At 25.8% G+C, this 16,671-nt stretch overlaps 1 protein-coding gene across 6 annotated transcripts in view; it reads left to right on the top strand.

Annotated features, from left to right (window-relative positions):
• Window positions 1–741: 741 nt before the first annotated feature.
• Window positions 742–16,671, top strand: part of LOC107451567 (uncharacterized) — a 64,337-nt gene continuing 48,407 nt past the window's right edge. For 2 of the 6 annotated variants that reach the window (XM_087167927.1, XM_087167925.1), the window contains exons 1-2: window positions 742–1,206; window positions 4,866–5,053. In XM_087167927.1, the coding sequence (XP_087024053.1) occupies window positions 1,034–1,206; window positions 4,866–5,053 (361 nt within the window). In that variant the 5' untranslated portion in view covers window positions 742–1,033. Of the gene's footprint in view, window positions 1,207–1,440; window positions 1,540–4,865; window positions 5,054–16,671 lie in introns of those variants that run through there. The other 4 variants (XM_087167929.1, XM_087167932.1, XM_087167930.1 and 1 more) reach the window with 4 other exon arrangements.

The raw sequence follows: 16,671 nt of genomic DNA, 5'->3' as shown, positions 1-16,671 counted from the left end.
TTTCTTAGTTGTATAGAAAGGTATTATGATATTTTACCCTATCTAAAAAAGTTTTATTTAATTCTCAAAAGTATTTTTTTAAATTTTCATGAAGCCTTTTCAGAACTTATATTTAACATAATTTTCAGTTTCATATAGCTTCTCAACTTAAAAGTTTTTTAATCTGTTTAAAAGCCAAGACAGAAACTTACGCTAAGGAAACTTCGTTATTCTTTTTCGAAACACTCGAATACGCCTTCTGGTAAGAAGATCAGTTTCTTATGTAGAGCTTTCTGCCTTCCCTCTGCTCCTCTGCTCAGATTAATGGGATTGTATTACTTTATTTCCCCCTTCCATAATATTTCTCGTATTTATATTATGAAAAATATATTTTTAAATTTCCTTCATGCTAAAGTTTAGCACTGAATTTAATGCAGTTTCAATTTCCATATAGTCATCCATATAGTTATTTCATCCTATAGCTTAAAAATTTTTAATCGTTTTGAAATTTAAGACCAAAACTAATATACCTCCTCTCCTATTAAAAAAAAAAAAAGAAATGTCTATCCAATGGTGAAAGCAAGCCTAGTAATGCCATAGCTAAAGGGTTTTGCGATCCATTTCGATCGGTTTTTAGTGGTCAGTTAAGGCAAATTTCCATTTACAAGTAAAGTTTCAGTAAAAGTTTAAGTATCTATTTTAAGTATTATCCGTTTCAGAGACTTATTTTTTAATTTTTGCTTAACTGTATCCGTCATTTTTAATGTCAAATCGAGTCACGTGATCAAAACACAGAGATTAGAAACTTTTATGTGCGATTAGAAAAGAACACTATATAAGTTTAAAAACAAGTGCTTCAATTTTATTCAAGTATTAATTCTGACAATCAAACAATTTATGAGTATTTAAATCAACTGTTATTTCATCAATCCGAATAATTTGTTAGAAATTTAAAATTGCTATGTTATTGTTTATAAATGTCTTACGTGGTACTATTATGTTAAGAAGTTCCAAAAAATAAACATTTCTTTTAGTTTTCAGCAGATTTTTATACATGTTATCCCTTGTGGATAAGAATCCTATGATGGAAAATGAACCACAAAAACTTATTAATAATAACAGCCAAGAGGCTGTTGAATTATTAGGTTTGTCTTCTAGTGACTCTTTAGAATCACCATTATTTTCACAATTCCAAGCACCAAAAAAAAGAAAAGTGAGATTTAAAAAGTAAGTCCGTAGAATTTGGAGCATATTACTGTGAATGGAATCCATCATACTAAATTTTCCATCGACTTCAGATTGATTTTAAAATTAAAACAGATTAAAAACATCATGTGTTATGAAATATTGTTTGGGCTAATCCTGGTTTAAACCGTGGGATAATCCATTCTGTCCTTAACCTTGCCAACTCTGGTTTGAATATAATAAATATGTTGAGGGTACTCTGAAGTGACTACAAGTTGGTCCCATATTTTTTTAGTTTCATACTTGCCACTGCCCGGAAATCACCCAAATTTTATGTAGTTACCTATACAGAAATCTTCCCAAAGTGTACTACAGGTCTCTCAAAACTTTTTCTTTATTAGTAATTAAAAACAAAATCTATCTAATCATTTTGAAAGAAAAAGTGTTTTTCTCTTTTTTTTTTACCTTCTTATTTAACTTTTTAGTTACAGTGCTTGTCTTTTGGTGCTACTAGCTGTAAGTAATGGGTTAAGTATGAATCAAAAATATTCTCATTGGACATCTCAAGCTCTTTGAAATAGAAATAAAGTTTTTGTTTGTACAGTTAAAATTTTAATCACATAGTGCTTTTAGTGGTAGGAAATTAAATGTTTCTCCTTACATTTTAATTTAATTTATTAATATGAAAATTTTCATATAAGAATGATATTATTTATAAATTTATTTAACCTTTGAATGCATGCTTTTAATCTAATGAAAACATATGGGGTCCTTACATTTTAATTTAATTTATTAATATGAAAATTTTAATTTTCATATAAGAATGATATTATTTATAAATTTATTTAACCTTTGAATGCATGCTTTTAATCTAATGAAAACATATGGGGATTTTAAAGAGATTGGTGCATGATGATCAGGGTTGGCAGGTTTTTGACATGTTACAGTTTTTGACGGTTTAAAACGTCACGTCAAAAACCTATATTCATGTATGAAATTTAATTCATACATAAAATTTATATATTTTTTGTAAAGGATAGTGTTTCTAAATATGTTCTAGAAAAAATAAATTTAAAATTTTGAAGAAGCACTTATCTTTTGAATAGTAACCAAAATCTTGTATTTTTGAAAACTCACATCTTTTGTTAACATAAGACAATACAAATTTAAGTGCTTTCTGTTAAATACACAGAGTAGCTAGTGTCGATTTACAGTATATTCAGCCTATTCATTTACTATGCTGAAAATATAGTTTATCTAAATACTTGTGAATTTACTTTTGCTGAATGCTATATAGTTTTCTTGAATATCTAAATATTCAGCTGTTGAATAATTACTTCTTGCTTTCAAGATATACATTATTTGTATTCTTAATACAAGTGGAGAAAAAAAAATTAAGAGATAAAAATTGTTTTAAAATGATAAGTGTAATAATTATAAATAAATATAATAAGCAATATGAATTATATTTATCATTATTCATAAATATAACTACTTTTAAATTCAAATTAACATACTGGATAATAAAGATATTCGATATAACATTACAAAAAAATTTTTATACACTTGTATCAAGTTTGTATTTATACAACATAACTTGTAAGTTCCTTATAAATATTAGTTATATGTTCCTTATATGTCAAAAATGCATAGTAATAAACTTTTAATTTTCTTAAATATAAAAAAAAAAAAAAAAATTTCAAAATATAAATATTTAAACAATTTTTGTGCAAAATTTTTCTGCACGTGCATTTGAATATAAATTTCTAAGATTTTAAATCTGTTATTTTACCTTAATTTTAATTAAAAAATATTTTAAAACCTGCTAATTACCTATAGTATAATTAAATTTCAATATAATGCATGGCAACTGTTGGTAGTTTTGAAGTTTATATATTTTCTTGGCAAACTTCAGTTTTGACTGAAAAGTTGCTGAATGCTATATAGTTTTGTTGAATATCTAAATATTCAGCTGTTGAATAATTACTTCTTGCTTTCAAGATATACATTATTTGTATTCTTAATATAAGTGGAGAAAAAAAAATTAAGAGATAAAAATTGTTTTAAAATGATAAGTGTAATAATTATAAATAAATATAATAAGCAATATGAATTATATTTATCATTATTCATAAATATAACTACTTTTAAATTCAAATTAACATACTGGATAATAAAGATATTCGATATAACATTACAAAAATTTTTTATACACTTGTATCAAGTTTGTATTTATACAACATAACTTGTAAGTTCCTTATAAATATTAGTTATATGTTCCTTATATGTCAAAAATGCATAGTAATGAACTTTTAATTTTCTTAAATATCAAAAAAAAAAAATTCAAAATATTTAAATTATTAAATAAATATTTAAATTATTAAATATTTAAATTCAAAATATTTAAATTATTTAAATTATTATAAATATTAATTTATTATAATAAATATTTAAACAATTTTTGTGCAAAATTTTTCTGCACGTGCATTTGAATATAAATTTCTAAGATTTTAAATCTGTTATTTTACCTTAATTTTAATTAAAAAATATTTTAAAACCTGCTGATTACCTATAGTATAATTAAATTTCAATATAATGCATGGCAACTGTTGGTAGTTTTGAAGTTTATATATTTTCTTGGCAAACTTCAGTTTTTGATGGTTTAAACCAGTATTATACCCTTGTCATGTCAAAAACCACTTTTTGACGTCAAAAACCCAACCCTGATTGATGATGTAACATGCATCTTTTATAATCAATGAGAAGTAATTCACATTTTATTGGCTTTTTGTCCATTACAAGCTAAGGAGGTAAATCTGAAAAGTTAGATGCCCCTCTTTCATTCTAAGTAAATTCATTTAATAATGCACGAAAACATCAACGAAAATAGTAGTTTTCATTTTTTTATTGAAACTTCTTTGAATCAAATTACTATGTCATTGAAACATATCTTGAAATAGCAAAGCTGGCTGACACTTCTGTTTGAAGTAATTTTCAAGGAAATAAAAAATTTAATATAATTTTCATTCATAACATTTATTAATGCACCTCCTCTATGTACCTGATGTACCTCCTAGTTTTTAATTAATTTGATTCACAAAGGATACAAGTTCATTCTTGTCATCCTTTTGCAGGGAGCAGTGTTCACCAGACGTATTTAAAACCCTTCAGAGTATATGAAAGATCAATGTAGTTACTAAGCAATTCAAATGGAAATTGTATTGAGTATGTTCTTGATCTTTCACTTCTGTAAATTTTTTAGTGTTCTTGCAGATATAAAATACATATAATATAAAATGCTTCAGATGCATGTTAAAGAACTAAGGCATTTTGAAACTTCTATGTGTGTAATTTGTGCATGTTGAGAAATCCCTGCTATAAATTATAATAAATTGTGCATATTGTTTTTATACCGACTACTTTTATTTCATTAGTATAGTTTGGATATTTTTTTAGTGAAACTTTTAAGAAAATTCTTTAATATTTCTTGTTTAATTTATCATATGAATCTTATTAAGATGAAATTTAAATATTGATAGTCCTTCTTTCTTTACTAGAACCAATGAATGTATTTAAAACTTTTTCATATCAAACCTGAATGATGTACGGTCTTTAAAGTTTTGTTCATTCTACAACATGCAAAATAATTTTAAATTATCATTAAAGAATCTACTAATGTGTTCTTAATTTTTATATTGCAGGCCATTTCGCTCAAACTCACGGTCAAAAGTTAGCCGTAATAGTTCTTCAAAGCCTTTTAAATGTGAAATTGTAGAGACTATCAAAATATTTTCTTATTTTGCTCTTTTGGCTATTGTTGGTGCTCTGCTGTGGTATGTCATGACATTAAGTACAAGAATACAGGAGCTACAAGTTAAGTTTTCTGATAGTAAGTACTATTTCTTATTTACAAAATTTGTTACAAATTAGTTTACAATAAGTGTTAATTCTGACATATATATTGATTTTTAATCTGCAAAACAGAGTATTATATAAATTTCGAACTTAATTAAGATTGTAACAGGGGAGGGGGGACCCTGCTCTCCTTTTTAAGTGATATTATACCTAGAATTGTTTTTATATGAAATTCGAAGAAAATACTTAAATCTTAAATAAAAGTTTGACTTTTGGTAGCTATTGATCACTTTTGTTGCTTAAATTATGCAGCTTCAGTTATTTTCCTTTTACATTCTTAAACTGCACATTATATATTATGAACTTATTAGATAAAAAAAAAAATTCTTATAACAGCAACATGTTTATTTTAAAATTTTGAACCCTAAGTAAACATAAAAAATTTTTGATATAAAATTGCTATGAATTTGTTACATTGTTTTATTTTAGGGTCTTGAAACTGTTATATATGTTTTTAAAAAATTGTAAAATCCTTTAAAGATATTACGGAACAAATATAAAATATATGAAAACAGTACATGTTTTTTATATGCTGCAATGATATAAAGCATGCTGAATCTACTAAACTTTAAAATCTCATTCTGATACATTTTTCAATCCTTATTACCCCACATTTCTTGTACTATAATTTCTTTTGAAATAAAAGCAGGAGTAATTTCAGTTTCTGCAGTCAACTCTATTTTTTGCATAAGAATTCATCTAAAATCGAATTCAGTTTTAATGTTATCTTATGTAATTTAATACTTATTAATTGTACAAATATAATGAAATAATTACAGTACAAGCTTTTGTAATGATGTATAATCTTTATTTTCAAGATTGGATTACTGCTTTTCAAAGCTACATCGATATTGGTTTGATTCAAACTGATAAATTTTTATTGATGAAGTAAATTTATTTTGATTTAAATCACTGCAACCTGCTTTATTACCTTAAATAAAAACTTGCTCTAATATATTGTAATTGAAACTCAAACTCTTGGAATGAGTTTTAATTACAGTTTTCATTAATTTGATTGCTAAAAACTTTGGGAACTGCAAATAAAATTAACAGTTTAAATTAACTTGTTTAAGGCAAACTCTCACAGTTCCTCTGCTTATTAAAGGTACATGCCTGCACTTTCAAAACATTCTGATTGAATTTCAACAAGCATGTTGATAACAACAGACTTGTTGAATTTGAAACATGTCATTTTAATTATATGTTGTTAAATGTTACAAAATCATATAAATTTGTTAATATATTAATTTGCAATCTCAAAATCGATTGATTTTTCTGCATTTGATGAATTTATTAGAAATATACGTAATATTTCATTTCTGTGTGGTGTAAAAATATTCACAAATTATCATTGATCCTTAATTGTAGCAATAGATACTGCCACAGTAATATTGTAATTGCAGGGTATCTGCACACCTGGAAAGTCATTGAAAATCATGGATTTTGACCTTGATTGAAATTTGTCATGGAAAGTCATGATTTTCAGTGATAAATACTAAAAATTCATGGGAACTCCCAGTTCATCATGCATTTTTGGCTATTGGAGCCCTTAATAATGTTGCGTGATTTGAAAATCCTGCATCACAATTTATATTCACATGTAGGGCCCTAAGCAAAAAGTTAACAAAAAATGTTTTGAGTGAGCCTAATAAATATTAAAAATTTCAAGAAACCCTAATTTTAAAAATGATTTTATTTTGAAAAATTTTGAAGTTAATATTTTTGTTTAGTCTTTGAAATGTTTTTTTATTTTGATTTAATGATTAGTAATTTGATAGTGCATGGAATGATGTTGATACTTTTGGTTCTTTGAAACTAAATTAACATAATTGACTAGAATTGACTTTAAAATGTATTATTCTGTATTTTTAAATCCATATTCTAATTTGTCTGTTAGTTACCGCTAATTGCTGAGTTTTTTTAATTTTATATTTTCAGTTTGTCTAATCTTTAAGTCCTTTTTTATTGCCTTTGTTTTAATTGACTTATTAAAAAAGGTTTGCAGATAAAACAATACAGAAAATGGATAAAACAATATAAAATAATAGATAAAACAATATTGTTTTTAAGAAAGAAAGTTATACTCCTTTAGATCTTCTTTAAACTTTATTAAGTACCAATGCATTTACCTTTGTAAATCATAGATTTAAAAACTCTAGATTTAGCAGATACCCAGTAATTGGTATTTAAGGCCCCTACAAGCAGAGTAATACCAAAATAGTTGTATTTTTTATTCATGGAGTTAATTTTGTGTTTATTGCCTGAAAGCTTTTGTTCTAATGAAAATGATTACTGTAACAATTATTTTGTTCTTATAATAAGTGTCTTTAAAACTTTGTACTTATGGAAAAAAACTTTTTTATGAAAAGTAAGTCATAATAAGTGGGCCCATTTTAGTGAATTTTGGATTGCAGAAATTAGATCCATGAGTGTTTCTTATAAGTATCCAAGATTCATTGTTTTACTGCCCACCATAAAATTAAAATCATGCAATCATAACAATGCCCACCCTAAGCTACTTTATGTAGACAGCTTGATTTGAATCATTGGAGTCTTGTAATGATAAATCTGATGTTTGTTAATGTGGCATTTTGCTTTAATATGTGTTTATATTTTGTAAGCATTTGGCAATTTTCTAGGAATAATATATTTATATATTTGAAAGTTTGCTTGCGTTTTAAATGTTTTTTTTTTTTTTTTTAAGTATTAAGAGTTACATTCTTTAATTGATAATAATTATTGAATTCCTTGAATACTCAGCAGTTTGTTTGATACTTAGTAAGTTACAAAATCATAGTGTTTACTGCTCTTTCACACAGTTGTACTCAATGTCGAGTTCATGTTTCCATTAAGCATATTTTAATTGACTGTCGATTATTCAAACACTTAAACAAACTTTTTGGCAATTTTTATACTTATCTTTCATCCTCGCTTAATGACCTTATATTTCACAATCTTATTTTTATCAAAACAACAGATCTATATGATATCCGTTAATTATAAATAAAATGTTACTCTTTAACCTAGTGACTGGTGCAGCATTACCTATTTTTGGTTCTTGTGCCAATAAATTTCAATCAACTAATGAACCAACCAGGACCACTAAAACATAAAACATAATAAGGACCGTCAAAAAGTTATATTCAGTGACCTGCATGGCCAGACATAGTTCATAGAGTAACAGTATAAGTGATCTGTGTCAACCTATTTCTATGATCAAACAAAAAAGATTGCTCTTTATCCACCATTGTTTTCCTCTGTGTATCGTCATGTTTTAATGATTCCGCACAAAAGATATTCTTATTATGTTAATAATATTCATTTAGTTTTAGAAATGTGTCTGTGTCTGTCATTCAGAAATTCTAGAGACATTTAAAAAGTTGCAGTTATTTCATTTTGAGAAGAAAACCAGTAACTGCTGATGACAAAGAAAGAAGAAAAAAAGAAAAACGAGGGTTTTGCACAATTTTAGATAAACTCCTCAAACAGCATTTTAAAATTTATATCGTAATTGACTTATTGTTGATAATTTTTACATGAAGACCACATATTTAAGTATATAAATCAACGACCAGCAAAGATAAAACTTTAAAAATAAAAATTTAATGACAGTTTTAAATTGTAATTGCATGGGAAAATGTAATTACTGTCCACTACTCCATTAAACGCTTCATAAACACATAAAGAAAATATTTAATTATTTTCTATGAATCAATAATTACGAAGCATGTGCAGATAAATATTAACTAATACTTAATTAAAAATTTAATTAACATTTTTTAGAAAATAGATTATATCTTAAATTTTAAAAAATATTAAGAATTTTTACTTTATCATTGCAAAAACATTTTTCTATCTCTTATATTTTTATATTATCGAAAACCACATTTTGTGAGCCAACATGTAATTTATTATTAAAATTCTTGTTTTTTGTTTTAAAATGTGTTCGTTTAGAGGGGCAGAAATTACGTAAAGGAATAGTAATGAGAATTATCTGGAAAGATACCATTTTTTTTTTAAAATTTAAGTTTTGTTTTTTTCTTAACTATACCATATTTGCTTTATAAAAATGTAAAAATATAATAAATATTGTTTGCTTTGCATTTAAATTATAATTTGTATATTTCATCTAAATTATTTATTGTTTATAAATGGGTAAAAATTGGCCTTGGTGATATTTTTTAAATGGCATAGTTTCCTTTTTTGCATACCTTGTGCCTGTTACTGATAAAACTTTTCATCCAAACAGTTCAGTAAACTTTTTACTCAGAAGTTTTATTCTTGATATTTTTATCACCCATATTTAAACAAGTTATCTGAAAAGAAAAATTTCAATGAGTAATTAAAACTGAAACTGCAAATTTCTATACCTAAAAAAAAAATTTTTTTTTCTATATAGTTTTTTTTTTTTTTTCCCCAAGTGACCAAATTCTTACTTATACTCATAATTTTTAGAAAACTTAAAGCAATTGTGCGAACATTCTAAAGTATTCAATTCTTAATAAGAGTTAAAAAAAAAAAAAAAAAAAGGAGCTCAAAAAAGGCCAATACTTCAAATTAAAAATAAAATTCAAATTAGTAATCGTCATAAAATTGCTGTTACGTTTTAAAATTTGGTATTTTCATGTATACAGTCAATATTTGTATTATCAAATAATCGTGTTCTTTTATTGTTTGACTTCTGACAAGAAAGATACCAAATATATAATAATACAACCAAATGAAAAGTAATTATATCTTCTTTAAGTGCGTTTTAGATAGGGACAGTAATTACCAGTAATTAATTTTTTTTAAATTGAAAGGTTGTTGCTAACAAGGGTAAATACATTATTCATTTAAAAAAAAATCTTTATAACAAGTATCAAATGCACCGAAACGACATTACTTTCTGGTCTCCCTAATAAATGGTAGTGCTATTAAGCTTTACTGTTCTATATAGACGAGAGTTCTTTGTAGTAAGGAAGTTATATTTTATTTAGCTTGAGCTATCCAAAATGTTTTACTTGCACTTTTCGTATTTGTGATATTAAACACACAACATTAGGGGACACATACAAAAATATGTTTAGAACAAAATATACAATTTATTCTAAGAATATTGATTATAAATATTCAAGTTGACTGCCAGACTGTATCAGAATATGTATGAATTTATCTTTGTAACACTTTTATAATAGAGTAAATGGCATAAAAAGTTCAGAATTGTGTGTTGGGGACATGGGAAAGTAATTCACTTTACCTATATTTTAGATTTTATAAAATATAATTTAAGTACTAAATGTGTATGATGCTTGTTTTTTCTACTGCTTGTGAGTATTTTAAACAGAACATAGCATAAATAATGAAAATGAATATTTAAATGAAAAATATTGCTTAAGGATGCAGAAGTTAAAGAATTGAGAAAATAACCCTTATGTAACAATTAATGAAAATGTTGAAACTTCTGTTGTCATTTCAAGAAAATGTTGCAGAAAAAGTGCTAAGTCAAATATTTTGTTTAAGTCCAAAAATTATTATAAATAAATGTGTTTATTCATCTTTTGCAAGGTCAATATTTTGTCATTAAGTGCAGAATTTTTTCAGTTAAAACTTATAAAAGTTAAATTTATAAGGTTTCAAGTCCATTACTTTATTCATTTCTGTTCATTTTCAAGTCATTATGTGATATTTTGTGTTGACCTGTATTCGTCATTTTCCTATATCTGTCGTTCACTATATTTATTGTTACATGTGAAACAGTCGATCCCTGTTCTACTGTAATCCAAAGTGCAATTTTTGTACAATTAGTTCTATTAAAAAAATATGTGAGCAATTAAATGAAAATATCAGCTAAATTACTTATTTTTAATTTATATATTAATTTCTTTCTTTCTTCTTCTTTTTTTTTTTTAATATTATTGGCACTTTGTTAGGTATCTATATTTATGTATAGAAATCATTAAAAATATATTATGTAAATCTATTTATTTGTAGCATTTGTTTAGTTTTGTTATTTATATTTAATTTTGTTTTACTTAATCAATACACTTATCAAGTCAAATTTTATATTAATATGGTATAAAGAAAGCTTTTAAGTCAAATGCAGACCAAGATGTTTTATATTTACTGCTCTGATGAACCTTTAACATTAACAGGCAGAATATTTTATATGGTTTTTATGATGATTAGTTTATGATTCTCAAAACACGTTTTATGCTATCTGAACAATTATGTGTTGTTTAAAATTTTGTTGGCATCTCTGATGAGTAGTTACTAAATGATTTCCATTATACCTTGGTAACATTGGTAGCATTTGATAACCTGGTTTTATTGGTAATAATATAAACTCATGTTATTCTGGTGCAATAAACATTCTGATCCTGGAAAAAATATTTAAAAGGTTTATTAAATTTTTCAAAAAAAATGGCTTTATTGTTTTAAGCCCAAACTATTTTTAAATATATATATATAAATTTATTTTGCAGTTATAAAATCTAACTAGAATTAAATGTCTTACTAGATTCAGATTAAAACTTTGCTAAGCAATTATAGATAATAAAAAAAAATTCAAAAAAAAGTCTCTTAATTTTACTATATCTATATTATACAACCCATAAATCATGCAAAGGCTATATTTGACCCCTGGTATGCAGATAGTTAAATTGTAAAGTGTAAAATTTGTATTTGATATCTATTTTATCTTGTGTTGTTAAAGCTGAAAAGAATTAAACATTTGCTATTATTGCTACCCAGTAATCATTGACTCAGGAATGCTTTTGGTATAAGAACACCAGCTTTTTTTTCTCACTCTCATATAATAGCTCTGAATGAGGGGGAGAAACTGAGTCTTTCTAAAAAAAATTAAACCTTCATTCCTGTTGATCCTTGAATAAAACCATGATTTAATAGTAACAATGTATAAAATTTAAGGACTTGAAGCAATATGGTGAAAAAAAGTTTCTCCCAAAACTACTTACAGCATAAAACTGTTCCTTAGTATTGTTTCCAAGTGAGTACTTAACAAGTTTGCTGAACTTTCTCTTGATAACAGCACAATACATAGAAACACCATACGGAACTCTATATAGTTTTTTTTTTGTTTTTTTTTTCCAAAAAAAAAAAAAAAAAATGATCCTGACCAATCTATATTGCCTCAAGCCTGACCAATCTATATTGCCTCAAGCATTTCAATTGTAGAAGGATTTAAATAGTTTTTAATTGCGGTTTCAAAAAGTCAAAAATAATTTTAAATGAGCTACGAGAGCTTTTTTTTTTTTTTTTAAATATGATAAAACAATTCTTAAATTGAGATTAGAAAAAAATTTCCTTCCGTGCCCAAACTTAATTTATATTTGAACCGGGAAAAAAATTTTATTAAAACTAAAACTCCTAACTATTTTTTTTTTTTTTTTTCAAAATATTCCATCAAATTCACAAGTGTTCAGCTTCTGATTAACCTTACTTAGGTTAAAATTATGCTATTGTTCTCAATATGAAGAAAAAATTTCTTCATTGTTATTATTTTATAAATTTTAATGCTTGATCAAGGATTGGTTTGTTAACATACATTGTTAGATAAAAATATCTTATGAGTAAGTAATATTTTAAGTAATTTTATTATAATAATTTTCCCTTTTGCACGCCCTACTAAGTATACAATGATCACCTTCATGAAAATAAAATGTAAATAGGTATTATCCCGAGAAAAAAAAAAGGGCTTATTTTTGTCCATAAACCGCATAGATTCAGTCCCTTCAAGAGTGTTGTTTCAATTGCATTCAAGTAGAAAATATGTTCATTTATCACTTTTTTACGATTTCTACGTCAGAGATGAAAGTAAATAATTCATTCAGATATTGTATCTGTAAAATGGGTTGATACGCTTCAAAAATTCTGAAAATGAAAGTGGATCGATTAAAATCCGTTGATCTTTAGTATAGTGTTTAGTTTCTTTTGTATTTTTTTTAATTAATATTTTTTTGTTTTCATGCTCAATTAATTAATTATTTGTTGCACTTCGACTAGGCTGCTTTTTAAAATGCTTGTGAAAAAATTTTATTTCGTAATCAGGGGTCTGTTTAGAAGAAATTTGGGTCCGTTAACGGAACCTTCAAAAAATATCTTTTCATAAAAACGGACCCTTCACAAAATATTTTAACTTAAAAACGGACCCTTCACAAAATATTTTAACTTAAAAACGGATCCTTCACAAAATGATTTTTCTTTTAATCGGACCCTTCCCAGGGCAGAAAACAAGAAAGATGGATGTAAAACGAATTAAGTTTTGTCTTCGGCAGACGATTCTTCCATTATTCGTCGGAAATGAATATTCTGCGTTCAGCAGTATAGGCTAAATACCAAATATTTGTATGTTGCATCTCTAATTTAGGAGCAGCAATTGCTGTTTATTTTTGAAAAATTATTTTTTTTTAATTATAATTTTATAGTGCTGAGCATAATCTTGTATCTATTTACAATTTAAAAACTCCTTGAAAAAGTGTTTTGCAATAACCGGACCCTATTTGCACAAATTCATAACAGCAGTACCCTGGTTGAAAGAATGTGAGTAATTTTTTTACAATTTCACAGAAACCGGACCTTTCACAAAATGTCTGGACAGACCCCTGACCGTGTTTTGATTTTTAACATTTATGATTGTGGAATCTGCAATCTGATCACTCGACTTTGAGTCATGTTCTAGCCTCTAAATTCGATTTTATATAGAATGTGAAAATAGGATTACGACGATATGTTACGAAAATATGAGATTCCGTCCTCTGCTCGCTCCGTTCATCAACTCCAGTGATTGCTTCTTTTTCATCAGTTTTTTCTCCCTTTTCTTTGTAAGTCTATATTTTTCAAGAAAGCGAGGATCCTTTTGTTAATAAAATATGTATTTATTATAATTTTATGTAAGCACTTTTTGTTAGTATGTTTATCGTAACAAAATAAATGCTTACCTGGTTTTGAAAAATAATCAACTGTACTTTAAAAAAAATAAAAATAAATAAATAAACATACGGAAACAATGTGTGACACAGCAATCAAGAATAAAAAGCGAAGTAATTTTACCAAGTCATTACATTAATTCAAATGAGAAACGGTTTTTTTTTTTATTTTTAATTAAGGTTTTGTATATATTTAAACATTTCAATATGTCAAAAATCTAATAAAAAAATTTGCTCTTAATTATAAAGTTTGCTTATTCAAAGATAATTTCATGTAAAAAAAAATAATTATTTAATATTTTATTTAATAATGATCGAAAAAAAATTTAATTGTAAGGTATACAATATTTGCATCGTTTTAAAGAATGAAATTGTATTTGATAAGTTATAAAATTTGAACGAAATCAGTTGAATAGTTCACGAGAAATCACATTTTAAATATACGATTAGTTTTAAAATTTGGTTACTCAAACGTTTCGTCCAATCACACTCAAATTTTGTATTTTACCATTTAAAATCGCATTTTTTATAATGTTGTAAAAAATTGTATTACCATAGAATTTAAAAATTTTCAACCATTATGAAATAAAATATTTAATAATAAACAGTGGAAATTTTTTTGGATTCGCCTAAAAAGTTCTCGAGATAAATCGAAATGCGCAAAAATTGGAATTAAAATTAAAGGGTCCAAATTTTTGACCGCTTTCCTGACGAAACTATTAATGGCAAATTTCCTGATTACAGCATATTTTGAAGAATCCTTCTAAAAAAAGAGTTTGTTTATTTAGATAAAGTACGCTTGTGTCCGAATTTGTTACTTGCAACGTGAATTATTGTCTGCACTAATAAATAAGCATATTTAAGGTCAGGACCTCGATGTCTGCCACTTGCATGTCTTTTACTTCACTTCATCATGCTTATTGCTGGAATAATTGAGTGCGTAATGGAATATGCTAAACAAGCATAATGAAAATTCATCTTTGAACTTGCAAAGAACTTTTATTTAACAAGAAAAAAAAATACAGCTTAACTTAAACATCACATAACTTTCTAAAACGACACGATAGTATTCTACTCTCCAGAACTTAAAACAGCTATAGTCGTTCGATAAATCTATCTAATCCAGATCTGTCTTATATGTACAAGCATATATTTAGCATCTAATAAAAAAAAAAACATTTGCATAATGAGGGTGAAAGAAAACGTAATAAATACACTTACAATTTAATATGTAAATTGATCTTTAAATTATTTTTTAATATTCGAAAAAAAAAATTTAAAAATAAAGAAAGAAAAGACACCCTTTTTTTCAGAGCTTAATAACTTAAAACTTCCCCTTCTGAATCAATTTAGTCTTTATCCCTCTTCCAGTGATTTTTCAAGCTAGTGATTTCTGACTCTCCGTTCTTTTAAACTCAATCATTGTTCCTTAAAATTCGTAGTCTGACACTTATTCAAGAAATCGTTCGAAAATTGAGAAGAACAAAAAAATAACTTTTGAACCTGTAACGGTATGGTTTCATTTAAAATAACATTTTAAAGAATTGTTAACTGTAAAAAACGGGAGGGGGGTATTGCGTTATTCTAACCTAGTAATAAATGCCATCCGATTCGGCTATTTAATATGAAATATTTCTACAACTTTTTCCTATGAAAACTGATCAGGCGAAAAAATCATAACAATCCAAAACTTGCCTAATCAAGGTAAGCTGGTTCTGGTGGAATCATTTTTATTTATTTTATTTTTCTTAATGCTCGTAAAGAATTTTTATTTCGTAAGGAAATGTTAATTTTTTTATTAATCAAAATACAGTAATCGCTTAAAATCCCCGTGTTTTAGTCATTCATCTTGTGGACTTCGATATTTGCGACAGCGTTATTTGTGCTTATTCGCACTGTTTTTTCTTTAATTTGTGTAACATAAAGTATGTCCTATCTTTTTTGAACGCTGATTTAAGTTAAGTTTTTAAAAAAAAGTTAAGTTAGTTTAAAAAACTTATTTATGTGGAGCCACGCACATATTTACCTATGTTTTCGTGATTTCGGATCCCTTTCCCTCTAAATAATCATATTAACAAAAATAATTTTTGCTTACGCAATTTTTTTTTTTTCAAAATATAGATTTTTTATATTTTATTATTTTTGCAATTTACAATAGATTTTTCACAATGAGAGAAATGTAGTAAGTTATGAAAGTGTTGCTTGTACTTAACCCTTCGTCAAAACGTAACTCAAGTCACAAGCCTTTTTCTTAAAAAGTTTAACATAATGTTTGAATGATCTTAATTAACTGAAGAAATTTTAAACAATTTCGCAATCAATTGAAGAAATCTTATGAAAATCTATGACTCCCTCATTTAATCGTATTAAGAAAAAGTCTCAAAATTATTTTGTATTTATTCTGATTCGTTTCTTTTTTTTTTTTAATATTTGATTTTTTTTAGAAATTTTTCAATTTTATCAATATTTTATCACTATATTGGGGTATTTTTTTAATTGTTATTATTTATTTTATGGGAAATACATTTAAATAAAACTGCACTTCTTTATGCAACTGTGTGTAAAAGAACATCGTTTCTCATGATTTTCAGAAATTAATCAAGATGACAAGTAGAAAATATTAGAAACCAATTTTTTCCTTTTTTAAGGATATCTATTTTTACCT

The sequence above is a fragment of the Parasteatoda tepidariorum genome, chromosome 7 (assembly GCF_982258835.1).
Source record: "Parasteatoda tepidariorum strain Cologne lab strain chromosome 7, Ptep-v5.0, whole genome shotgun sequence".
Classification (NCBI taxonomy): Eukaryota; Metazoa; Arthropoda; class Arachnida; order Araneae; family Theridiidae; genus Parasteatoda; species Parasteatoda tepidariorum.
This window is presented reverse-complemented; position numbering and strand designations above follow the sequence as displayed.